We start from the raw sequence: 27,118 nt of genomic DNA, 5'->3' as shown, positions 1-27,118 counted from the left end.
AATTTGGAGACTGAGGCAGGGGGATCTCTTGTGTTCCAGGCCAGCCTTTGTTTGAAAACAACAGTATTAAAAAACCTTTAAAATAACATGAATACACACACACACACACACACACACACACACACACGTATGTTGGTATGAATTTAGTATGTATGTTCAACCAGCGGTATAATGCTGGCCTAATTTCATAAACAAAGCATTTTTCTGAAAAGCTATTAATGTTGCACTTTTAGAAGTCTTTAGCAATTGGCAGAATTGTCTTTTAATAATTAGAGTGTTTACTATGTTTAATCACAGGCCTTTGAGCATGCTCTACCACTGAACTACATCCCTGGTTCTTTAATTTTTATTTTGAGGTAGAGTCATCTTAAGTTGCCCATGTTCTCAGGCTTAGGATCTCCTGCTGTTTCTACACCTGGCTGGCACTGAATATATTTATTTAAAATTAGTAATTGCTGCATTTGAGGGGCTGGTTGATGGCTCAGTGGAATAAGTGCTTCCGTGGCAAGCACAAGGACTTGAGTTCAATCCCCTGTTCCGCTAAATAAATAAATAAAAATAAAAAAAATAGTTCCTACATTTGATTTTTTCACTTCAGGCATTCAGGATGTTTTAAAGAAATTAACTAAAATTGATTTTTAAATATTTGTTGATTGTAAGATCAGTATTGGTACAGTTGGTGTTTATTTCATCTAATTATCTTTCTGAGATGTAAAATGGTAGTTTTTGAACACTTTTCTGAGGATGACCTAACTTTTTAATTGCTCATTTATTTGTAAATAGAACTTTTTTGCTAACCTGTTGAATTCTTAGCTCCCTTAGGACAAATGAGGTAGAATCTACTTGGTATTTAGATATTCATATGTAGTATTTAGTACCTGTTCTAAAATTGAGATTAGAGTTTGACAGTTCTTTGTTGTATTAGACAAGGTTACATATGTGATTTCTCTGTTAGATCTCTGTTTAGTAGTTTCTAATTGAGTTTCAATTGTGTAAAAATTGATGAGAGCATTCTATTGACTTTGATAGAACCTGTATGTTATGCATTCCAGTTTAATGGTTTTTCAAGTTTTTTGCCTTGAGACTGTGCATCTTTGATGTGATTAAGGGGCTGGACTGTAATCAGATGATCTCTATTCTTGAAAAAGAACTGCATGACATTTGTTATTTGCGATTTTCGTTGTTTCCCTTATTTATAGTGTTAGCACAAGCACTAGGGTCAAGATATTGGGACTAGGGTTTAACTTAATCCTTGAATAGTCTGATATTTGTGAATTTTACTTAAGACCAGTTGGTCAAAGACAGATTTTCCTTACTTGAATGTTTTGATATTTTTCGTATTTTACTTTCAGACAGGGTTTTGCTGTATAGCCCAGGCTGGCCTTGAACTCTGAGTTTCTCCTGTGTCAGGCTTCAGAGTGCTAGGATTACAATGTGCCACCATACCTGACGAATATTTGTAATAATTTTGAGGAATTCAAGTATACAGTATCAGTAGTTTCAGTTGGAGTAGTTGCTGGACTGCTTCCGGTCTTTGCCACATGTGTATCTCTTCCTATGTCCAGTTTTTTTCTCCCATAATCCAAACTACAGGTTTAGAATTAATTGCAGTAGTTAACATTTATAGGTAATAATGGTGTTGTTTTTGCTGTGTATGTAGTATATCTTAATCTGAAAGGAATACTATGAGAAATATTGCTATAGTCACAGTGGTGTGAGAAAATCTAAGAAAGAAGAGAGACTGGCAGAAAGTTAGAATTACAGTCTTAACCAACACTCTGACGGAATCTTGACTCCAGAGGGGCCACAGCACTTTTTTTAACCCTTCCTTGGCTGTCCTGGGTGTTGGCCTGACACACAATAGGCAGGCTCTGTCATTCCAGCCCAGCCCATACTCTTAATCACTCACTGTGTCATACAGACACTGCTTTCTTAAGAACGTTATTTTGGTTCTTATTGGTTGATACTGATTGTGTACCTGTACTGCAGCTTGGGGAGGATTAAGAGCTAGAACAGAAATTGCTAGTTTACTATTAACTGTTAGAGTGATCTAAAAATCAAAACATGGTTTTGTGTTATATTTGAATCTGATTTCACCCGTAGCCTCTTTCCGTAGGTATGGAGCTAAATACATATTAGTATTGTTTTAATTCTTCCGTTTCTGAACTGAACTTTTTTTTTTTTGCGGAACGGGGGATTGAACTCTGTTTCTTGCACTTGCCAGGGAAGCACTTATTCCACTGAGCCATCTCCCCGGCTCCTTAAACTGAATTTATTTACTGAACGGAGTTTGCAGCTTAAAGCAGCTGATCAGCAGTGTAGAGGCTAAAACTAAGACATTGCTAGTTCTAAGCCCAGGGCTCCATGGTGAGACCTTGTATTAAAACAGACCTCTCCAAAACAGCAGAACAAAAAAAAAAAAAGTCCCCTGTTGGTACATTAAAATGGAGGATGAGAGGAATAATGGGAAAACAATAGGATTGAGCAAAAGAAAGAAAAATAGGGAGAATTGGAGGAGAAAAGAATGATTTAACTTTCTGATTTGAAAGAACACTAAGCAAGTGAGGGATAGATTCTAAACCTAGACTGGGTTATCTGTCTTTGACCCAACCGTTTTGTCTGTTTCTTTTTTTCTTTCTTTTTTTTTATTAGTACATGTTTGCAGTTTCTAATGATTTAAGTTCATCATGAGGTGTTGATACATCTTATTTTTGCTAAAAATTTTAGGTGACAGGGGCTGGTGAGATGGCTCAGTGGTCTAAAGCACCTACTTAGAACAAGCTAAGCAAAGCATAGGGACCGCGGTTCAATCCCCCAGCACCACATGCCAGCCAGCCTCGCCCTCTGGTGGGCTGAACTGGCCACACACACACACACACACACACACGCAAAATAAATAAATAAACAAAAAAAAATTATAAATTGTATGTCCTAATGAGACAATGATATTTAAAAAAAAATTTTAGGTGACAATTTAGATTTAGATAACAATTTAGATTCAGATAAGGGTAATTTAGGCTGGGGTCAGAAAATTGGTAAGGGGAAGAAGCAAGCTTAGTTGAGGATATGTAATATCTAAAAAAAAAATGTGTGATATATGTTTACCTGCCCCCATTTGGTATATCCATATTAAATTAATGGAAAATGTGACGTGGAGACTTTGTTAATTGTGAAGTCTAATGTAAAGTTTTATTGTAACCATGCCACTTTTAAGATTCTTAATATATTTTACATGGCCAAACCAGTATTTTCATGATCAAAATTTTTATTGTTTCTGGTAATATATTACCTGCATCCCATTCATGGTGACCTAAAGTTGGATGTTTGACAGTTTCTTTACGTTTATGACACCGTCTCCCCAATTTTAGCTTTTATTATCCTAGCTTGATTCTTCTAAGAAGCAGGTACACTCATCTTGTCTTCTGACTTATTCCTTCTTAAAGCTGTCCTGTGACCAGAAAAACCTATGTGAAATACAGGTCTTGGTTTTGTTATTTTAGTAACCCGTAGTATCACATATTTGGCATATTTAGAAAAGAGCAGGTTGGACCATGCCCAAGTGGCTCGTACTTGTAGTTCTGGCTACTTTAGAGGATTAGGGAGAAGGATGGGCAACAATGAGACCCTGTCTCAGAAATAAAAGGGGGGTAGAGCTCATACTTGCGTGTCTTGGGTTCAAGCCCGTTTTGCCCACGGGATCCCACTCCCACCCCCAAAGACAGAGATGTGTTCCCTTTTTGTTTTGTTTTACACAACAGAGGTTCTTATTTGGGGCACATGGATGGAAGTGAGAGATAGTTATTTCTAGGATTTCTTTGAAATTGGTAATTTTGTGGCACTTTATATGCTTTTGGGAGTATACGTCCCATTCTTTTTGAGTAAGACCCTCATGCAAAACTGATAACTGAAAGTCTTACTGTGCAATCTCAGGGTGGTCTTCAGCTTACTTTGTAGCCCAGGCTGGTCTCAAACTCCCAAGGATCTTCTTTCCTCAGCCTCCAAGTGCCAGGAATACAGGTGTGTACTACCACAGCTGCCAACTGTATTTTTCAGAGTAGGAAAATTTATTGGAAAAAAAGGAATGGGAACTAGGAATAGCTCCTGAGACAGGAGAGGTTCAGAATAGGTTGTCCTTTATTGAGTCCCTAAAGTCTTACGTGCTTGTTTTTTCTGTTTTTGTTAGCTGTTCCACTCCTCAAAAGATAAAGGAATTGGATCTGTCCCTTCAAGTAATCATTAGTTTATAAAACAGTATTTTCTTTTTTAAAATGTATTTAGTATAGGGTCTACAGGGTCTCACTATACAGATCAGACTTGTAGTGATCCTCCTGTTATCAGCTGCCCAAGCTCTGGGATGGATTATGTGAGCCACCACACCCAGTCATCTCAGTGTGCCTGCAGGGTCCCCCCTCCCCACTATCAAATTCGAATCCTGGCTCCTGCATTTGCCACTCAGGTGCTTTAATTAGCTGAGCTGTCTGGCTGGCCCTAGTTTTTGTGTCTTTATTGTATAACATTTCACTTTTTGGGAGGTCTTTTTTTTTTTTGGTGGTACCAGGGATTGAACTCAGGACCTTGTGCTTGCCAGGCAGGTGCTTATTCTCCTGAGCTATCTTCCCTGGCCCATGTTTTGGGGTCTTTTTGAGACAAGGTCTCACAATGCAGTTCAAGCAGGCCTTGAGCTCACTTTGTAGCCCAGGCTGGTCTGCAAGTCATCACAATCCTCCTGACTCAGCCTCCAAAGTGCTGGAATTACAGGCATGTATCAGCAGCCTGGGTTGTTTCTTCTTCTTCTTCTTCTTCTTCTTTTTTTTTTTTTTTTGGAGACTCTTTATTATGACCTTTAGACTGGCCTTGAGATCACTGAGGCCAAGCCTGGTCTGAACTTGGAAGTGATCCTCTTGCTTCAGGCTCCAGAGTGCTTAAGTAGGATGTTCTTTAAGACAAGGTCTCCCTCTGTAATCAGGCTGGCTTTGAACCCCCCACAGGTTAGCCCAGGCTGGCTTCAGACTTGGAAGGATATTTTGCCTCGCCCTTCCAAGAGCTGAAAGTACAGGTGTGCACCACCATGCCTGGCAGTATCTCCTGGCAGTATCTTTTACTTGAGCTAGTTTCCTGTTTTTCTTTTTTTTTTTCCTAATATTTATTTATTTGTGTGTGTGTGTGGCCAGCTCAGCCCACCAGGGGACGGGGCTGGCTGGCATGTGGTGCTGGGGGATTGAACTGTGGTTCCTGTGCTTTGCTAAGCTTGTTTTAAGTAGGTGCTTTAGACCACTGAGCCATCTCACCAAGCCCTAGTTTTCTGTTTCATAGGTTGGGGAACACAGTGTTTTTGGTCTGATTTTTCTGCCCTTCAATTTTGAGATTAACTTTTAAAAACTATTTTTTTCTCATACTTATTTTGTTTTAGCAAAAACTAGAAGTTAAAAATTCAAGTAAGTTATGCGTTCTTTAAAGCTCAAGACTTGGCAAATATAAATTAAAAATTCTTTAGGGAGATCCTTGCAAATGGGAAGAGGATTAAGAGCTTGAGGGGCAGAGGTCAAAGGGTGGGAGGGGAAATAAGAATTTCGTATAACATGTACCAGCTCTCCTGGATAAATGTCATTATTATGTACTGTAAACATGTACTAATACAAATTTTAAAAAGGCTAAGCAACAAAAGTTCTTAAACTGAAAAGTTGTCACTGTCTATGTACAAGTAGAAGAAAGTTTTTCAATTAGTATAAATTTAAATTAATGAGTAAATTTAGGGAGCTGGGGAGGTAGGTCGGTGGTCTAAGATTTGAGTTCAGTCCCTGGTACTGCATGCCATGCTACCCTGGAACCCCGGGTTTGCCTGGCTGGCCATGGAAACTGGGCATGGTGGCTCTTCATTTTAATTCCCAGCACTGGGGATGCTGAAAAAGGAGGATCAGTATGAGCCTGAGGCTGTACCAAAGAAGGAAGTAAATAAATCAGTAAATAATTAAAAAATTTAAAAAATGAGTAAATTAAAAAATATGTATCTCAGAGTTTCTGTGGATTAGCAATCAGGGATAGCTTAGTTCATTGTTTATTTCCCTTCAAATTTTGTATGAAGTATTAGTGAAAATGGTTGGCTGGGGCTGTGGTCTTTGAAAGGTTTGACTGGGGCCTAGCGGGTCTTCTTCCAAAAATGTACACTCAAAACGGTTTGGCAGTTAATGTTGGATATTAGATGGAGTACTCAGTTCTTTACACGTGGCTCTTTGAGCTGCTTCAGTGTCTTTACAGTATGACTTTTGAGTTTCCCAGAGCAGGCAATCTGAGAAGAAAGGTGCAGTACCTTTTATGATCTAGTTGCTTGGGTTACAGTCTGTCTGCTAGAAGGAAGTCATTAAGTTTAGTTTCAAGACCAGGCAATTAGGTTCTACCTTTTGATAAAAGATTTGTTGATACATGTAAAAACCATAGTAGGAAGTTGTCCTCGTCCCACATATAGGATATTGGATAGCAAACAATGTGGAAAGTTTATATTTTGCTTATATGGATTTAGAAGACTTAAAGTTTTGTGCTTTTGTACCTGCTAATAGCCACACAGGATGCCAAGGTAAAGGTTTGTGTTTTCTGTTTGATTGTTTTGACCTACTGGAATCTAAAGCCAGGCCTCCCACACTAGGTCTCTTGCTGTGTAGTCCAGGGTTCTGCTAGCGCCCTCCCCCCCCTTTTGCTATGCATTACTTTCCCAGTTAGTGTAGTAAATAAATCAGAAAAATTACAGTACAATAAATAGCAGCCCTCCTCCTCCAAGTCCTCTAGTACTGAGGACTAGACTGAGAGCCTGGCATTGAGCTGCTTTGCCAGCCCTACTTATTATTTTGAGACAGGTCTCAGGCAGTCATTGTTCCTTAGATTTCTAGAGTGCTAGGCTTATGGGTGTGCACTATCATGGCTGGCTAAAATACCGTTTTTTTTTTTTTTTTTTTTTTAATGTATTCTGTATAGGGTCTCACTACGTAGCTTGGACTCCTGGACTTGTAGTGATTCTCTTGTTTTCAGCCTTCCCATGCTGGGATTATAGGTGTGTGTCACCATGCTCAGTCTCAGTGGCTGGCTCAGTGTGCCCTGGGGGTGGGGGCGGGGTGATCGAACCTGGTCCTTGTGTTTGCCTAAGCAGGCCCTTAGTCCACTGAGCTATCTTGCTGACCCTTTGTTTTGGTTTTGAGACAAGATCATGCTATGTATGTATTTCTTTTTTTTTTTTTTTAAAGCACTAGTATCTTTTTATGGCACACAGTATTTTATATATTAACTTTTTACAGTAAAAATTTACATACATTTGTGGAGAAACCACTGTACAGATAGCCCCAGTATAAAAAAAAGTGATTCTAAAAGTGGTCCATTTAGATGTTTGATACATAAATTGGCAAATTCTCTGTAGAAAATAATAAAAATGACAGTGTTTTCTAGGTTGCTGTGTAGTTTAAGATAGCCTTTAGTTCACTGTGAAGCCCAAGCTGGCCTTAAATTCAGGGTAATCCTCCTGCCCCAGCCTCCTGATTACAGTTGTATATGCCATACCACACCAAAAATACCATTTTTTAAGTGTACAGTTCAGTGGTATAAAATATGTTCACATTGTGCACTTGTCACTACCATGCATCATTACTTTTTTTGTCTTCTTAAAGTGAAACTACATACCCATTAAATGTGACCCCCCCCCCCAATCCCTAGCTCCTTTTTCTGTCTCTGGATTTTGAGTACTTTAGGTGAACTTTAAACACATGCAATCATAGTGTTTCTCTTTATGTGCTAGGTTGTTTTAAGCATAATCATCAAGGCTCATCCATGTTGCAGGATCAATCACAATTCTTAACTAAGGTTGAAAATTCAATTGTATGTATTTTATATTTTGTTTTACCGTATGCTGATAGATACTTGAATTCCTTATACCTTTTTGCTATTGTGCATAACACCACTATAAAAAAATGAGTATATAGACAACTGTTCAGGTTTTTCATTTTAATTATTTTGGGCATATGAGCAACAGAGTTGCTGGATCATATGGTAATACTACAAGTAATTTTTGAGGAGCTACCACAGCGTTTTCCATAGCAGCTGCAGCATTTCACATTTCATTCCAGCAGGGCACAGAGGTTTCCATTTCTCCATAACTTTTATCAACTTTGATTTTCTGTATTTTAGTAGCTATTTTTTAACTGGTATAAACTGATGTCCTGCAGTTTGATTTGCATTTTTCTAGTCAGTAATCTATCTGGAGCATCATTTCATTACTGATTAGCTGTTAGTGTATTTTTGGAAAAATATTTAAGTTCTTTACCCATTTCATTTGGTTTTATTGTTGTGTTATAGACATAGTTAATATATTTTGGATATTAATCTCTTATCAGTGAGTCTTTGAAGGAGTCATTTTTGGGGATTAAACCCAGGGCCTTGCACATCTCTACTATCACTCTTGAGTTCTTTTTAAAGTTCCCCTACCTATCATAAAATACTTACAGCACATGATAAAAATAATATGTATAATCAAAAAGGTAAATGAAAGACACTTATAGTAAATAAGTTAACGTGTCACAGTGGTTAGTCTAGAAGACAAACACTGCTGTAATTTCCAAAGTGCCCTTTATGGGTTAGCACTTAGGAGTGACTTGTGCATAGGGTGAGGTTTGCTTAAAAACATTGTGTTTCTTAAAATGTGCTTGTCGCTTTTGGGATGATTACTTTTTCTGGGGAGAGGGAGTGTTGGGAATTGAACTCGGGGATTTTGCACTTGGCAGGCAGGCATTGTGCTGCTGACCCTGGCCCTGATGGTGATTGCTCTTTTGCCTCTCTCAGTTTCGGAAAAGTACCGATTATGTTAAGACTCTTAAGGAAATTGTGAAGTTGAGTCATACTATACATGGATTTAAAATTATTTTAAATTCTTGTACACAGGGTAAGTTATGGAAGGTATAAGATTTTTTAGAGAAATGTCATTCCTCTCATAACTCACCAGTTCTATATAAAAGCCAGTTTCCTGTGTTTCTCCAGAGGGACTTTATATATGCATCCACATTATATGTATTTGTTATGATAGTAGGCTTACCTGCCCTACATCTGTTTGTTTCTTTTTTTGAGAGTCTGTCTAATGCAGGCTGGTCTTGGACTGGCTTATGTAGCACAGGCAGGCATATCATCTTAAATTTCTAGCACTAATGGGATATCAGGTCTTTTTTCTTTGGGCGTTTTGCCTTTGTTTTAAACAAGAATGCAAAATTTCCATGTGTAACATCTTTCGTATGACAGCAAATCAGCATTTGTCTGGTACACATGATGAGTAGTAGTGTTTTTCCCAGTGGTTAAGTTGAGCTCTTAAGCATGACTTGGGTAAATTTTGTCATACAGAGTGCTGTATGTGTGCATTTGTACTTGGATATTTAAGCAGTTTCACTACTTCTGGATTTTGTCATACCTAAAAAGGCTTTTTTCCCCTTTTAAAAACACTTTTTTTCCCTATTGATTTTTATTTTTCAACTTCAGAACTTGGGCCCATTTCATGGTTATCTTTGGTAAACTTATTTTGTGGTGCTAGTGATTGAACCAGGTCTCATCCATGCTAAGCACATGCCTTTCTGTTGAGCTGTATTGTATTATGTTTGGGGTAAGATTTGAGGTGACATTTGTTCCAGATTTTCTCAAATACTGAATTTTTTTAGTGTATTGGTTCAATGTATGGACTTACTGTCTTGTCACATATATTGCTGTACTATTTTAATCACTTTGTTTTTAAAACTGTTGAGTAAAAGGATTTTAAAAAGCAGCTTAACTTGAAGTTGAACCTGTGTTAGTAATTTTAAAAAAATTAAGTTAATTGATGCATTTTAGGGATACATAGTGATCACATTCATCATAGGGAATTTGTACAGGGTCTACAGGGTCTCACTACGTAGATTCTCTTGTTTTCAGCCTACTAAGTGCTGGGATTATAGGCATGCACCACCACACCCAGTCTCAATCTCTGTCTCAGCAGTATGTGCTAGGGCGGGGCTGGCAGGGCACCCCTTTCCCCTCCTGTGATCAGGGGATGGAATCCTGGCCGCTGCACTCTGCCTAAGCAGGTGCTTTAGTCTGCTGAGTTTTGTGGCCGGCCCTCTAGAAGTTATTCTTCGAATATATCTTGCTGGTTAAGTTATTTGTTTCTTTTGTACTAAAGGTCTTAATAATTTCTTGGATTGATGTCTTTTTAAATATGTTTGATTATTCATATAAAAATCTGGGAGTTTTGTGTGTGGAGCAGTGGTTATTGAATGACTTGTTAAATTGCAAAAGTCTGTAAAGTTACATCTCCATGGTGATAGTTAACTTACAGTCTGAAGAGAATCAAAATCATTTCCTCCCCCCCGTTAATTCTACCTTCCATATGTATGTTTTAGACCTTGAGTTCCATTGTCTTACTTCATCAGCTGATTGTGTCTGTTAAATGACCTAGACATTTCATGAAGTGGTTTGTGGCCTCATTTTTCATTGCCACAATTTTTTTCTTTTATTTAACAAGTTTTATTCTCTTTTTTATTGTTTTAAAATTAGACATTGAACCCCGAGGCTTTGAGCATACTAAACTGCTGCTTTACTGAGTTGCAGCCCCAACTCTTAGCTTTTTGAGGTTAAAATGTCATTGTGATTCTTAAAACCTTGTTTTCTTTTTGTGCAACCAGGGTGCTTGCCAGGGAAGCGCTTATTGTACTGAGCCATCTCCCCAGCCCCAAAATCTTACATTTGTGATGGTTAATAATAAAGAGGATAAAGAAGTTCATTGTCTGAGTACTTACATGTTTTTATTACAATGATCATGGTTTCTGTAGTCTTCTGTAGTTCTTCATAAAAATTCATAGTAATTAGTTAACTCTTGCTACTTGAAAAGTCAGCTGTTTGATATTTTTGGATTATCCATTTAGTTAAGAACCCTTACATGCAGTGTGGCTTTGCAGCTGAAATATTTTTGTGCTTAAAAATATTTTTTACTTGAATAATATGTCTGTTAAACAAAAATCTTATCATATGTCCTGGTGATAAAGTAGAATTTGAAACAAATATGATGGACTCCAGTGTTTTTCATACAAAAGATAAAAAGCCATGGATTGCAGGGTCAGGGAACACACAATGAAATTTTTGTTCTCGGCGTACTACTGTATCAGTTTCAGTATATTTTTTTGTCTTACAAACCAGTCAAAATATGTGCTGTATATAGCAATATTCCTTGTGAAGCAAAACTATTATACTGTTTTTTTTTTTTTGGTAGTTATGAAAGTCAGTTGTCATTGTACTTACTTGATTTCTGACTTTTTAATTCAAGACCTTGTGCTTGCCAGATAGGTGCTTATGCTGCTGAACTATATCCCCAGACCAGTTTCTGACTCTTATTAGAGTCAGAGACATTGAGAAAAGGGAGTATGGTTGAATGAGCAGAGCCCTACAAGGATTCCCAGGAGCAGCTATAGGGCTGTAAGAGAAACCAGTTTGGTGTGATGTATTGGGTTATGCCTGGAAAGAAATGTGGTACAGGTACTAAAAGAATTGTTTAGTGGGTTGAAGAATTCAACAATGACCTCTCTTCTTTCCCTAACTCATTTTATGTATTGCCACCAGATTTGTTTTCTTTTTTTTTTTTATGATTTTTTAAAAAATTTTATTTATTTATTTATTTGTGTGTGTGTGTGTGTGTGTGTGGCCAGCTCAGCCCACCAGGGGGTGGGGCTGGCTGGCATGTGGTGCTGGGGGATTGAACCGCGGTTCCTTTTGTTTGCTAAGCTTGTTCTAAGTAGGTGCTTTAGACCACTGAGCCATCTCACCAGCCCCCAGATTTGTTTTCTGAAAGCACATTTATAGATAATTGCAGCTTTAAGACTTCCAACTATTTCCTTGCCCTGCTGAGTTTGGTTTCTCATCCTTGTGCTGTTCAAGGCTCTAGGAGGTGTCCCTAGTTTTCTGTACTTGATTTTAGAAATACTTAGAATATAGTTGAACTATTTATTCTTGGTGAGAGTTTAGTGATTTCCTATTTCAGATATATTTGTTACAGAATGATTTAGTTTACATGTGTAGAAAGAAAGCTCTAATAGTTATAAACGGTTTGTTCAAAAAATCTCTGACTTTAAATTCTTTAATACAAATTGATTGTTTTATTCCTGGCTTTTCTTTTTTTGGCGGAACCCAGGATTGAAGGCAAGTGCTTGTTCTACTGAGCCATCTCCCTGGCCCCCTGGCTTTTCTTGAGAGGTGGGGAGAAAATAATAAATATATCAATGATTATTTTCTGCTTAATTAAAACAATGTAAATCATTATAGTTTTGAGTCTTGGACTAAACAAGTTTGAGAGTTTGACAGTGGCTACACCACCTTTTTATCTTAAAAGACCTGTAGCAGCTCCTTTGTAATCACTGATTCTAGTTACAAATGGTGTTGGAGTGTAGCTAAGTGGTAGAAGCACTTGCCTAGCATGCAGAGGACTCTGCTATCAATCTCTAGTACCACAAAAACAAAAAAGTTAAATTCTGTATCACTAAGTAATTGTCAGCAACTGTTTTTGATCAGACCATTACCACAATACTTAGTGTAAACACCTTTTGATTCAGGATATTTTACTTGGGTAAGTATTGCTTTCCCCCCTTTAAGACGAATATATTGTACCAGACTTTTCAGAAATTGTAACAGAATTTGAAGACCGGCTGTTTCTATTTCTGAATAAAGTTTTGGAGTAAGCAAAAGATAAGGTTCTTAACTTTTTTAAGTAATTTCTGTGAAAAAGTTTGAGATATATAGTATTAGTGAAAAAGCAGCTTTTGACGTAGAAAATCTTGGCTTCACATTATCCAGTTTGTATTACTGGTTTAATAGCTTTGTGGTATACTGTTTATATATTTTGTAAGAAGAGGTCCACTGTGTGCTTGGATCAGACCCTAATATGCCTGCATGGCCAGCCTGAGTCCTGAGCCAGCCTAAGAATGACGTCACGAATGTGATGGTAGCCACCAAGAAGAGTCATCAAGATTCTTGATGAGTGCCAGGCAGATGGTGGAGCAGAGGGTTCCGTAGCTAGGAACACTTGGGGTGAGGCTGCTAGTCCTCTGAAGGTAGTGATCCTTGTGTCCTGTTGGATCTTTGTTACTACAGCAGGCACCAGTGTTTTCATTCTGAAGCCTCACTGCAGAAAGGCACTAACTCCAACACTAGGGGTATCCTCTAGCCCTGGTGCTCTATGTTATCAGTGGTCATCAAAAAAGTTCAGACCGTGGCTGGGGCACGAGAGAGCCCCTGGTCCTACCTGCAGGCAGCACTGATGAAATTCCCCAGTGCTGAGGAGGAGCCTGTTCTAGAATTGCTGGATGCTGAAGCTCTCACAGCTTACCCTGTCTTTGAGCCAGTGCTTTGTGTCCCTGCGGAGCCCAAGGTGACACAGAGGACTTGGCATTCCCCTACTCAAGCACACCTATTTATCCAAATACTCCAACCCATGCAAAGCTGGCCTTCCCGTCTTGCCACCCCTAAAATCTCTTTTGGCTTTTTACAAACAAAGACTTTTTTCATTGGGCATGGTAGCAGATGCCTGTGATGCCACCATTTACCTGTAGTCTTAGTACTCTGAGGCTGAGGCAGGAGGATTGTCTAGTTTGAGACCAGCATGGAGTATATAGTGAGTTCCAGGCCAGCTTGAACTTAAGAAATATACTTCTAATTCTGCCTCTTTTAAAAATATATTGTCTTTTTTTTTTAAAAAAAAATTTATTTATTTATTTATTTATTTCTTTTTCCTTTTCTTTTTTGTGGAATCGGGGATTGAACTCAGGCCCTTGCGCTTGCCAGGGAAGTGCTTATTCCACTGAGCCATCTCCCCGGCCCCCTCTTTTTTAATTTTTAAAAGATCTGCTTATTTCAACTCTTATAATGTTGTTGACACTTTTTTGGTAAATATTTCTAATAATAATTGGTTAAATATATCATTCACCTAAAAAGATTTGGAGCAGCAAATTGTTTAAAATTACCTGTGTTTGTTGACTTGTTAGCTGTTAGAGCTAGGATTGTCCTCTGAGCCTGGTATCTTCCATTGCTTAGCCTTATTGGCCATTCAGTAATTCTCTCCATTGTTTGCGGTATAATTGTAAATTAAAATTTCCTTTTATCAAACGTTAAGAAAGGATCTCATAGACTGATTTAGGAAAGATTTACCATGCTTTAGTTTTGTGAGGAACAGAAATCCAGTAAGTATAGATTTGTTTACTTGAAAGAGTAGTGTTCATGTCTTATGGATGGAGAATTAAGTCAGCTTAGTTTTGTTTTTCTTAGCTGAGGATTGAACCCAGGACATGTTAGGCACTCTACAACTGAACTATACATTCATCCTTGTATGATTCACCCCCCCCCCCTCCAGTTTTCTGTGTGAATTTTGAAGTTGTCACTGTCTTGGTTACTCTTCTTTTTAGACTGGCTTTGCTCCCTCTTTTCAGTTTCCTTTAGATGATCCACATTCCTGGCTTTTCCAAGCTTTTGGAGTTTCCAGTGAATAGGCTTCTCACAGCTTCACATACTGCCCTCTCAGGGGCACACTGCCTAGCCTCCCAGGCCTTCTGAAATCTAGGTGGAAGCCTTAATCTCAGAACTCTTGCATTCTGCAGGTGCCTTTAAAACAAAAGTCACGTGGATGATGTTATGGTCTGCCAGCTGGAGCAGTAGCTAGGCGTCCTTCTCTCTTGGCTGTAGGGGTCCAGTGCTTGGATTGCAGAGCACTCTGACCCTGATTCTGAGGAATAAATTCTCCATGCTGCCTCCACTGTGGAACAAGGGGCTCAGTGGCTTTTTTCCCCCAGGCAAAGTCCCTGACCTTTGCAATTTTGAGGCTGCTGCCTCCTGTGATGTCCTCAGGTCATTCATCCTTCCCATTCTCTTGTACCTTCTCTGCTGTGGGATCTTCTCAGCTCCATCTTTGTAGTCTACAGCTTTATTGGAGCTTCCTTTCTGGCTAAACTCACAACATTTTAAACCATACTGCTGGGCTCTCTGCTCTTTGCTGCTGCCTTGAACTGCTGCTCTCTGCTGTGTGCCACTCTTACCTTGGAGCCAGCTGAATATGGACTGAAACCCCCAGTAACTGAGCTAAATAGACCTTTCCTTCCCAAATTTTGAGTGTCGGGTATTTGTCACAGCAGTGAGAGAAGAGTAACCAAGATAATCACTTATGTTTCATGTATTGCTGCTTTAGTAAGTTTCAGAATTGAGGATTAAAAATACCCTGTTTCCACAAAATGATGATTTTTTGAGTAAGATTGTTTCTTTTTCGGAAAGATGAACATACACATTGATATATATATCAGTATATGTCTACATTTATATTTATCTTCATATATAACATTTTTTAAAAAAAATTTTTTTTACAGTCTTTGAGAGTAGAAATGGAGACAAAGTTGAGGGCCTTCATATTGATCCAAATCCCCATTCCTTTTAAAAAAAAAATTAGATGTCAGCATTGGGTGTCTCAGTTGGCTACATCGGGCTAGAATTCCAGTCCTCTTGCTTCAGCCTCCCAGACTGCTGTGATTACAGGCATGCGTCACGATGTTTGGCTCCGTGTTCTTTTTTTTGGACAACCCTCAATTCCCCATAAGCATAGAAAGGTTCTGAGGATATTGTACAGGTAAGCTGAGGAGGATTGGTGTGTAACAATATTCTAAGTAAAAGCATTAGAATGGAATCTTTTTAAAATTGAATATTTCTAAATCCAAAGATTTCTTATGAAATTTATTAATACTATTACAAAATAGCTTGATTTGGGTCTAAGTCATACAGTTTGCTAACAGGGCAAGATAATGGATACTTTCATGACCAAAACTAGAATAGGCAAACAAGTAAAAAAAAAAAATAATTTTTTTTTTCTTTTTGCTAGCTTTAGTGGCCATGTTTATTAGGCAAAAATTTTTGTTTTTTTCTTAAATGTTATTTATCTTCCTGGATTCATAACTCTTAGTGTTTAAAAACAGTTTCTAGGTTCTGTAAATCCTGTTGGATTAGAATCTACAGAGAAGATCAAGGGAAATCATGAAATTGTTCACACTCATTAGATATCTACCAAGTGCTAGTAGAACTTTATTGAAATTAGAACAGGCTGGCCTGGGGAGATAGCTCAGTAGAATAAGCGCTTGCCTGGCAAGCACAAGGTCCTGAGTTCAGTCCCCAGTCTCGCAACACCCCTCCAAAAAAAACAACAACAAAAAAACCCCAAAAGAAATAAAACAAAGTAAAAAAAAAAAAAAAAAGTGAGGCAAATAGAGTGAATATGTTTAAAGCTTGACCAGCTTTTAAAAATTATTTTTCTTTTATTTATGTTTTTATGATTCTTATTGGTACATTTTTGAATATATAGTGATCACATCATAGAGAATTTGAACCTATATATGATATTCTTGATTCTTTTTTTTCCCATTCCATTACTCTGCCTTCAGCCTCTCCTTTTCCTCATTTACAAAAGCTTTGTTTCCATTTTTTTTCTTTCCTCATTTTTCTTTTATATATTGATCATATGGAAGATTTGGGACCAGTTAGTTTAGTGTGTCCCAGGTAGGCTTTTCCTATATTGATGCTGTACATCGTTGGTGCAGAATATTACAGAAGAGATACAGTACTTGTTTGATTTGTTGCATTCTGTCTTGGGCATATGTTTAATTGGTCTTTCTGTGCATTCTCCCTAATCTGTTTTTTTTTTTTTTTTCCCTAATCTGTTTTCCAAGCTAATTTACTTCAAAGTTGTAATAATAAAACTTGATAGTCTCCTCTAATCTATACATATACATCTATTTGGATTTGTGGTTTGCCGTATTTCAGGGATTGTAGTACTGTACAGTTTCATTTATTTCTTTGAGATCAAAGTCACATACTTAACCATTTAAAGAGTACAGTTTTGGCATTTGAGTATATCCACAGGGTTTTGGAACTACTGCTATGAAATTCTGCCCTCCCAGCGGTCCCTGGCAGCAGACTATCTGCTTTTTGTATCATATGAATATTGATCATGTAATTGGAGTCATACATTATGTGATCTTTTGTGTCTGCCTTTTTTTTTCTTCCTGTATTTTAGGGAAGGGCCTATAGGGTGTTCAGGGTCTCACTATTAGATCAGACTCATAGTGATTCTCCTGTGTACAGCCTCCCAGGTGCTGGGATTACAGGTGTGCCACCATGCCCAGTCTCATTTGCAGCCTCAGTGTGCCCTTGGGGCGGGGACAGGGCTGGCACTGCCATGGCAGGCCGGGGGATGAACCTCCTGGCCCCTGCACCTGCTCGCAGGTGCTTTAATCCACTGAGCTATTTGGCCATCCCTGTGTCTACCTTTTACTTGGATATTTTCAGGGTTTATACTCAGAGTATGTACCAGTATTTCACTCCTTTTTATGATAACATTTCATTATATGTGTATTCCATATTTCATTCATTCATTTGTCTGTAGACATAGGAGATGATTCTACTTTTTGACTGTTTTGGATAGTGTTGCTGTATGAATGTTGTTGTATAAGTATTTGAGTATATTCCGAAGTATCCATCTTGGAGTATATACCTAATAGCGGTATTGTGGGGTCATGTGGTAATTCTGTGTTTAACTTTGTGGAGATGTGCTAAAATATTATCCACAACACTTGTGCCATTTTATCTTCACAACAATGTATGAGGGTTCCAGTTTCTTCTTACCTTTGTCAACACTGGTTGTCTCGCTCTTTTTTTGATGATAAAGCTGTCCTAACAGGTGCAGTCTATTCTTATGGTGGTTTTGATTTACGTTTCTCTCATGACCAACGATGTTGAATGTATTTTTTTGTACCCAGTTGGCCATTTGTAGATCTTGGGACAAATATCAACTCGTTTGTCTCTTTTAAATTGACTTGCAGTTTTGTTGTAATTATTCTTTATATATACTAGATAATAGACTTATTACTCACAGTTTTAGTGTCACTAAATAATCGGTTCCAAAATCCAGGGTCATGAAATTTTATCCTATATTTTCTTTCAAGAGTTGTATATTTAAAGGTTTGATTGGGGTTTACAGAAATATGGGAAACCCTCATTTTTTGGCACATGATACATACATATATATATATATATATATATATATATATATATATATATATATATATATATATATATATATATATATATATATATATATATGGTAGGCTGTGACATTTCAGTACCTGTGCATAATGTGTAATGATAAGGGCCAGGGTATTTGACATAGCCATCACCTCAATTATCAATTTTCTTGTGTTAGAAATGTTCATATTACTTTCTTAAAGCTTTGTTAAGAGGATCCTTATAAGGTATATACAGTGTATGCTGGTATATTAAAAACCATTTATTGAAACCAGACCATTTCTTTTCAGACTAGGCCAGTATTGTCTATGGTGCTGTATGCTAGTTTACTAAATGAATTTTCCAAAAGAGACTATTTAAAGGTGGCCCAATTTTATCCAGACCCAGGTCTTAAATCTGTATCCCTGAGGATAGATAATGTTGAGGGTGTTTATGGGGGGGATGAGAAAAGACATGGCAATCTAAGGCATACAGACACATGATCCGAGGTTGGAAAGGTAAACTGGTTTGAACATGTACTGTATAATCAAACTTCATGACTTTTTCATAGAATGAATGTTCAGAAAATGATGGTGTTAAGTGTTCTCTGAGGCTGTTGATTTGGCCCTGTGATCTCAGAAGGTCATTCATCAAAAAGTTTTGTAGATCTGTGTGAAGATCTAGTGGTTTCAACCAGCTTTGAGCTACCTTTAGGTTATTGAAAAACCCCTTAGGCAGTTGTTACCATCTTGATCCATTTGTTAGTGGTGTTGTCTGTAGTAAAACTACTGGGAGAATATTGCCCAGCTAGGTGACCTTTAGCACTGGTGATAAAAGCAAGCAACATAACAGTAAGTGAAGCTACAAGGTTTTTCCATTTGTTTGAAGCTACAAGTTTCTTCCATTTGTTTCATAATCTGTAGACCATTCTGTGATTCTGGATTTGGTGGGTTACTTTGCCCAGGTGTACCTTTAAATTATTGTTTTAAATTTCTTGCCAATGCATAGTTAGGTGATATTTTAGGTAAATTTGGATTATGGGCAAGAGTACAGTATACCATTGATGGCACTGTGTGTTTTATATTCATATCAGGAAAGCAGTTGGTTGTAGCTGTCTATTTGATTTTTTAAAAAAATTTTTCTGCGGTAAAATTTTCACAAGTCACCAGATTTATATGTATAGTTTGATGATTTTTTTAAAAAACGTTTTATTTATTTGGTACAAGGTCTTGCTATGCAGCTCAGACTCATACTGATCATCCTGTCTCAGCCTCTCCAGTGCTGGGATTACAGGCATGTACCACCAGGCCAGGTTTCAGCGGCTGGCATGGCATGCAGTACCAGATCTAACCCAGGTCCTTGCACATGCCAGGCAGGCACTTAGACCGCTGAGTTATCTCCCCAGCCCCAAGTTTGATGAATTTTGATGTGTAAAGTTTGTATAAGCTCTGTCACCATCAAGATAATGTCTCATTGTCCAAGAAATTCCTTCTTTGTTTTGCAGTTGCCACAACCTTGGCAGCTGATGTAGTATTCATTATAGTTTTGCTTTTCTAGGTTTTGTGTTAAAATACACTAACAATTTTAAGGATTTTAACTGGTTTTATTTGATATTTTATAACCAAAAAAAGTAAAAAAAACCATTTTGGTGAGCTGAGCATAGGTTGGTTTTATAGACAGGAAGGTAGTGGAAAAAAACAAGCAAAAGAATATTGATGACTTCAAAGTCAGTCTAATAAGTAAATGGTTAATATCAGGTTGCTTAAGATTACTTTTGGAGGGAAGAGTTAACCGCGAGTGGATTTCATTATGATGCTGATTTGGGAAATAAGTCTAATATCCTGGCTCTGTTTTTCTTGGAAGTCTAGATAACAACTTAGTTTCCAAGTTTAATGATGTGGAGCTTTAGTAAGAGTGACTTCATTTTGATTTTTGGTCTGATCTGTTGGGGCCTTGTATGGACTTAGTTCAGAACAAAGGCCTCTTAGAATTATTATTTAACAATTTTAGATAGAATCATATATAGTATTATACTAATTGTAGTTTAAAGGAATCTAGCATAAGGAGTTAATTTTGGCAGGGCCTGCACATCTAATTCCTTCCATTTTGCCTGGCAGGGACTTGCCATGAGGTGTTGAAGCCTTGTTTCACTAAGTTGGAGAGACTGGACCTAAATGGCGCAGCATGACTTTGCTCCAGCCTGGCTTAATTTTCCCACTCCACCATCATCAACAAAGGTACTCTTTCCTGCATCTTTCTTCCTCTCCTTTGCTCTTGTTGTGCACAAATATAATAGAAATGTGAAGCTTGGTCTTAGGTATGTGTTCATTGTGTGAAGCCCTGAACAGCATAGCAAAATGAAAATAGTAATAAAAAGGCCTAATTGCCTTGCACAGAAATATTGTACATTCATGTTATATTCTTATAGTCTTGTTACATGTAATTCTTGTTTTTTTTTGGCTTAAAAAGTAGGATTTCAGTGTATCACGAGGGTATTAAATCATTTCCTTCAAAATTGTCTTCTGTAGTATTTGAGGTTCTACGTATTTTAATTCATACCAGTCAAATTTTGTGAATGTTACTTATATATCTTGCCTTTTCTTGTACCTTGTTTTTATAACCTGGTATTTCTCTTTAAAGTAGTGATGATACTCAGCATACAAGTTCTGCTTTAAAGTTTGAAAAGTGCTTTGCTAGACATTACATTTGAGCATGATTCTATGTAGTGATTAGAATTATTCCTAATTCTTGTTGAATGCAGATTGAATATAGACCATGTTCTTCCCACAGATTGAAAGTGAAGTGATTTAGTAAGGGCGTTGGTTAATGGGGATCTCTTTGTCTGATGAGTGCAAAGAGGACTGTTGCATCACACCAAGTTTTTAGGCTCTATTAATTGCTGGTTGGTTTCTGTTTTGTTTTCAGAAATCAGTTGTGTATGAATTATAGTTCTTTTTGTCCCCTCACAAAATTTGATTCAATTAATTTGCTAGGATGATTTATAGCACTTTGAAATGCTCACTTAACCAGTTTATTATAAAGGAATATGAGTGGATAAGGTAAGGTGTTGGACAGGGAGATTCAGAGCTTCCTCAGACAATGTCTCTCCCCCCCCCCCCCCCTTAACCGCAGAAGCATAAGCCCAGGTGTTTTAGGAGCTTCTTATCAATAACAAAAGATACTGTCAGCTAAGAATTCGCAAAGGTTTTAAGTTGTAGGACTAGAAAGAAATTAGAAACAGAGCCTGATGATACCATACATTGTCACAATAGTGATCAACTTAATTTTTTTTTTTTTTTTTTTTTCTGAACTGGGGATTGAACTCAGGCCCTTGTGCTTGCCAGGGAAGCGCTTGTTCCACTGAGCCATCTCCCTGGCCCCTTCAACTTTATTTTTCTGTAGGTTCTATACTTAGTTATTGGAAAGGTACCATATTTTTATCTAACAAGTGATTTATTGTAACATGCCTCTGTGTGTTCCACAAAGGAAGAGAAAACATTGTCCATCTAATTTAGAGGTGGTTTGAAGCTATAAAGACTTTGGATTTGGTTAGAAAAACCTTTCTGTGGGGGTGGTGCTCTAGCTGTAAATGTGGAGCAGCATATACCTCAGTTAAAGCTGTCTTCTACTTTGTTTCTTCTGTAGTGCAGAGGAACCAGGAGAGGATCTTGATACCTGCCTGGCTACTTGATTAAGCTTTTAGAGCAAGGCATTTGTCTAGTACCTTTAGGTGTATAAACACTTAGGATTTGTCAGGCCGTAATAAATGTGGCTTAAAGATTCATTGAGGTGGCACTCTTTATTCTCAGTTCTTTATAATTCTTTGAGAGAATTTACCTTATACAGGATTCCTTGGGAAGTTAACTAACTTGGCTGTTTCCACATGGCTAATTAGCGTGAGCCTGTACTGAAATCTGGGATACGTTTGCTACTCTGTTTTCTTTTCATAAAATCATTTGGGAATTCTGTAAAATGACAGAAAATTTCATTTCATAGACAAGTAAAAAAAGGAACTTGAAGAATGGAGACTTAATGGTTAAGATACCAAGATAAGATCTCTGGCTTACTCTTTCTCTTATTTCTTCAGCCTGTAGCTTTCCAGAATTCAGGCCAGATTTAGAGGATGCATACACACTGGTTTGCATTTCTTTCTTTGTTTTTGTCAGTTTTTCTGAAAGTTACTGTTAGACTTAAATTTTTAAGGCCTCTCATGGCTCACATAAATTACTCTAAAAATTAGAATCTAGCAAGTTAAGTTGCAAATGATTAAAAAAAGACAGTTCTTGCTACCTCTCCCTTCATTGCAATATTAATTTGGGGCTAATACAGATTATTATTATGTAGTAATATAATTATCTTGCTGCTTTCTAAAACATTCTAATCTCTATAGATGCTCATGCTGCTGCTGCTGAAGATGATGGTGATAATAACTTGATTTTTGAGAACTTTAAATGGCCTATTCAAAAGTCTAACTGAATATTAGCTCTAGAAAGTGGTTATGAATCAGAGTGTTTAACTATGAGCAGTATTTTAGATTTCTTTTTCCTTCACCAAAGTGGTTTTGACAACTACAAGCACAGGCTTTTTAGTAATTTTTTTAATTATACCTTTTCTCTCACTTTATGCTTTCATTTTTCAGAATCACTAGTCATGAATTCCTATTTGTAATTAACCACTTGTTCTCTGGAGACGTGTCTGTGTCATTTTGCTTCTTTAAATCTTGTTCAGAATTAGTGGGAAAGGCGTTAAATATGATTGTATTTTCTATTTCAGTTTAACGGTTGTGTCTTTTTTGTTTGGTTTTGTTTTGGTTTAGAAAGCCTGAAGGGTAAAATTGTTTTCAGAACTGCCTTTCTAGTAATTTTGAGATACATAGAATTTTAGCCCCCTCATGTGGTGAAATTCTAAACTGCATGTGACTGATGTTACTTGGATTTTAATTATTGCGACTTCTAACGGCAAGTAAATTGTGCCTAGTACTTTTGAATATTTGTAAATAGGCAGTGTGATTGAAAATGATAACATTTAAATTTTAAAATTATTATAGTGAAAGATGCTATCTGAATCCTCCTCCCCACCCCCAAAAGAAATCTTTTCCCTTACTTTGAACACATTTATCTTACCCATCTTGTTACATTCTGAAGGCATTGCGGAGGTCTCTTTCATGTTTTAATGATGCCTGACCGAAAATGTGGTGAATGTTGCTGCCACATCCCATCCGTATAACACATTACAGTGCGTCACTGAATTTGTCACCACACAATTTATGGCTCTTCCTCCAGATCAAAATGACTGTGCAAGATAAATATTTTGAAAAGATTCAGGGTACCAAGGCAACTAAAGACGTTCCAAAAGGGGACCAGAACTACTTCAGAAAGTAGTAAGAGGGATGGGGATATGTATTTGAAGTGTGTGTGGAGGATATTTTGAGTGGGTTCAATGGCATTGTCTTTCAATAATTTTAATGTTTTTTAAAAACCTAAGCTTTTATTATATTTTTGATCATACTTCATATATAACCAGAAGTTTCAATTTGATGTTCCCTTATCCCTGGTCTTCAATTTCAAGAGTATTATTATTATTATTATTTTTAGTTCTTCTATTTTCTTTTTCTTTTTTTCCCCATAATTTTATTGAGAAACAAATAGCAATGAGACAGTTTCAAACCAAATTGGTAGGACAGTTTCAATAATTAACACATTGCATACATTCTTCCTAGTGGTTAATTGCTGTACAAGATGCGGACATGATATCCTATTTACAAACACTATTACAACAAACCCCTCTATTCATTAAGAGAATGTAACTATATATCTATCCTAATCATTTTGAATACAGATACAAAATGGACATTCATCTGTATCCCCTTTTTTGTTAAGTTCTGTTATATGAATATTGTAGGTGTGTAAACTGAGCAAAATATTCTAAGAGTCCAGTAGTCCATAATAGTATTGGGTCTTCCGCTTGACTGGCAATGTCAGAAATTGTTGATCTGAGTCCCCTACAGCTCAACATAATAGCATGGCTTTACTTCTTATACTTTGTTTATATAATTTTCTGCTGGATGGTTAAGACCAAGGTAAAGCAGGACCTATGCAACAAGAGTTGTAGCTTTTGGGTCTGATAAGGTCAGTGAAATCCCCTCAGGATTTATCCTGAGATCCTGTACCTCAGATTGTAGATCCTTTGTCAGTGTCAGCCATGTGGATGAGTCACGGCCATTGCTTGGCCAATGTGCTCTCTGTGAAAGCCTGAGAGAATGTTTTCTCTCCATGTGACTCTCCTTAGGCACACTCTACATCATTGATCACTTTCCTCTTTGGCCCCATAATCTCCTTGATCAGAAGATTTGGGACACTACTGAGTTACATGACGTTACAGTACAAGTTCTCATATGTCCTGAGTTTTAATTGACTTTGGAAGGCTAGGATCAAAATGTTGGCTTTCCTTGCGGTCCTCCTTTTTCTCTAATTTTGGTCTGCAAACTTAGGTTGTTAACCCTTCAGAAGATAAGCTTATTGTTGTTACCATACAACCTAGGCTGTTAAGCTTAACCTCACTATCTGTCTGAATATCAGACATCTTAGGCATAACATGGAACAGGTATTTTTCATCAAGTATTGATATGTTGAACTTTAAGTCCCTACAGAATATGATGAAAAAACATTTAAAAATTAGAAATATTTTAAAAAATAGGCGTAAAGAATTATATACTTATGTTTACACAAAAGTCCAAAAATCTAACCATATACAACCTTGAAGCAGGACAGTCCCAATATTTTTATTATTGAAGAACTACTGAAATCATGGACATTGAAAAATTTACGTAAGTAGAAACAGAAAGTAGGATTTTTTAAAAAACAAAAGGAGATAAAGTGTTATAAATTTCTGCAGTGAAGAATATACTTTCATATTTGTATTTTAATAATTTGCAGTTATATCTGTGGCCAGATAATAGTATAGATGCAGCACTTTATTATTCCTTTAATGGCAACATTTTAAAATCATACTAAAAAATGCTACCTTTATCCTCCCACCCCCAAAAGAAATAATGTTATTATTAACAATAATAATGTACCAACACTTTTAACAGTGTGAACAATGTTAGCTTGCACAGAAAATGTGTTTTATTTATACTTATTTAGGCTGAGGATGAGAAAATTCAGACTGGTAGTTAAGTTCACTGAGATGTCTGTACATGAGAAGGTTGCTCTGTGGTGTTTTTTTGTTGTTGATCATGTTATTTATTTAAATGTCTTGACTTCATCCTTATCCTGTTTGTGCTGGAGTAAATTGCAGCATAAACCCACTCCAAAGAAATGTCCTGGAAATAAAATGGTTAAAGCCCTGTGCTCTTGGTGTGCCTGGCAAAAATGTATAGACTAATTACGAAGTGGTGATGGTGACTGTCATTGCCCCAGGCAAATCATGGCAATTTTTTAGAAAAGATGCAATGCAGAATATTTCTATTGATAGTTTTAATTTTATGCTTTTTATTAAATGGTGTATACTTAACAAGAAAATATTCAGGAAATATTAAATAAATATATTTTCAGCATCAACTGTTTACTTGGCTGTAAGATCTAAAAACAGTGGAAATAAATCCCTATGTGAAATACAATGAAAATTCAAACAAAACTACCATTGAAATAATCTTTGCTTCAACTTTCACATCTAAGGCAGTCTTCACACATGACAGCAGCATGCTCCATACACGTCATTTGCACTGACACCACGTGTGCTTAGCTTTTTCCTGTTCAGCAGATTGTACTTGCCACCTCTCTACTTTTGTTAGGAGCTACCTGTTACGCACTGTCCATATAGTGCAAAAGGATTGAAATCTCAGTCGAACATCATAATAAATATATATATGATGAGTGTTTAAACATCAGCTTGTTGATTTTACTTTTACTAAATCTAAAAAGTGGGAACAGAAATAAACTCCTGTGTGAACTACAGTGAAAATACAAGTATAACTCCACAGAAGTAATCGTTACTTCAGATATCACACCTAAGGCAGTTTTTACATATGACCACAGGATGTCTGTCCTACACATGAGAATCACACTGATAGTTCACATAGTTCTTTTCTGTCTTCTTGCTGCTTTTCGTGTTTTCCTAAGAAGTTCTTGATATTTTCTGCTTCTGCTATTCAGTAGACTTCCAGAATTCTTCAAAGAATTTATTTGGGCAGATACACATGGTTCTTCCTCTGTTGTAATTGTTCACTTATCATTTCCCGTCCCAATTCTCTTAAGAAATTTCTTTGATATTTTGTGCTTGTTGTCTATGCTTCACATGTAGAGAGATAGGAACAACCACTAGCTGACACTTTGTATATGTGCTGCCAAAGCGAGCACAAGCTGACACTTTGAGTGACAGTTGTTGTGTAACTCATCAACATTTACTCCACCTTTCGTTTTATTATCCTCAGCACAGCATGTGGTGCCTGGGATCAAACCCTGGTCCCTGTGCATGCTTAAACAGGCACTTAGTTCACTGAGCTATCTTGCCAGCCATCACTGTGTGTTTCATTATAAAATGTGACCATTTTTGGCTTCATTTGTGTTGAGGATTCATTATCAGTCTTTTGTTGTTTCTAGACAGGCTTTCACCCATGTTGTCCAGCCTAGCCCTGAACTCACCCTTCCTGTGTCAGTCTGGAAGTGCTACGATGACAGGTGGATGTGTACCATCATGCCCAGCCTATCATTCAGTACTACTAAAAAAAATCCAAAGATTGTACTATATATTTCTCTTTTGTGAACTTATAGCATTGTATAAGGAGTCTTTTCTTCGTTCTCTCAAGTACTTCCTGTGCTAGTCAACTAGTGTTCTTTTAGCAAGTGTAATGTCAGTGAGTAACTAGTGAGCCAATTGTCATATGTGACATTTGGGTTCCTTTTTGAAGTAGGTGCAACAGATCTGTTCACAGTTATAAGGTTTATCACCACATGAAGAAAGGTGGGGTTGAGTTCCAGGATAAATTCCTGAACTCAGGGTGCAAAATGTCTTTACATCTACTGGGGTATATATTTTTATATTATAT

At 37.1% G+C, this 27,118-nt stretch overlaps 1 protein-coding gene across 5 annotated transcripts in view; it reads left to right on the top strand.

Moving 5' to 3' along the window:
• Positions 1–27,118, top strand: part of Gpbp1 (GC-rich promoter binding protein 1) — a 65,044-nt gene that overhangs the window by 3,025 nt on the left and 34,901 nt on the right. For all 5 annotated transcript variants that reach the window (XM_023708612.1, XM_004623083.3, XM_004623081.2 and 2 more), the window contains exon 3: positions 20,187–20,306. In XM_023708612.1, coding sequence (XP_023564380.1) covers positions 20,244–20,306 — 63 coding nt within the window. In that variant the 5' untranslated portion in view covers positions 20,187–20,243. The remainder of the gene's footprint in view (positions 1–20,186; positions 20,307–27,118) is intronic.

Source organism: Octodon degus, unplaced genomic scaffold, assembly GCF_000260255.1.
Source record: "Octodon degus isolate 3935 unplaced genomic scaffold, OctDeg1.0 scaffold00001, whole genome shotgun sequence".
Lineage (NCBI taxonomy): Eukaryota > Metazoa > Chordata > Mammalia > Rodentia > Octodontidae > Octodon > Octodon degus.
Note: the sequence above shows the minus strand (reverse complement) of the source record. Positions and strands in the feature narration are given on the sequence as shown.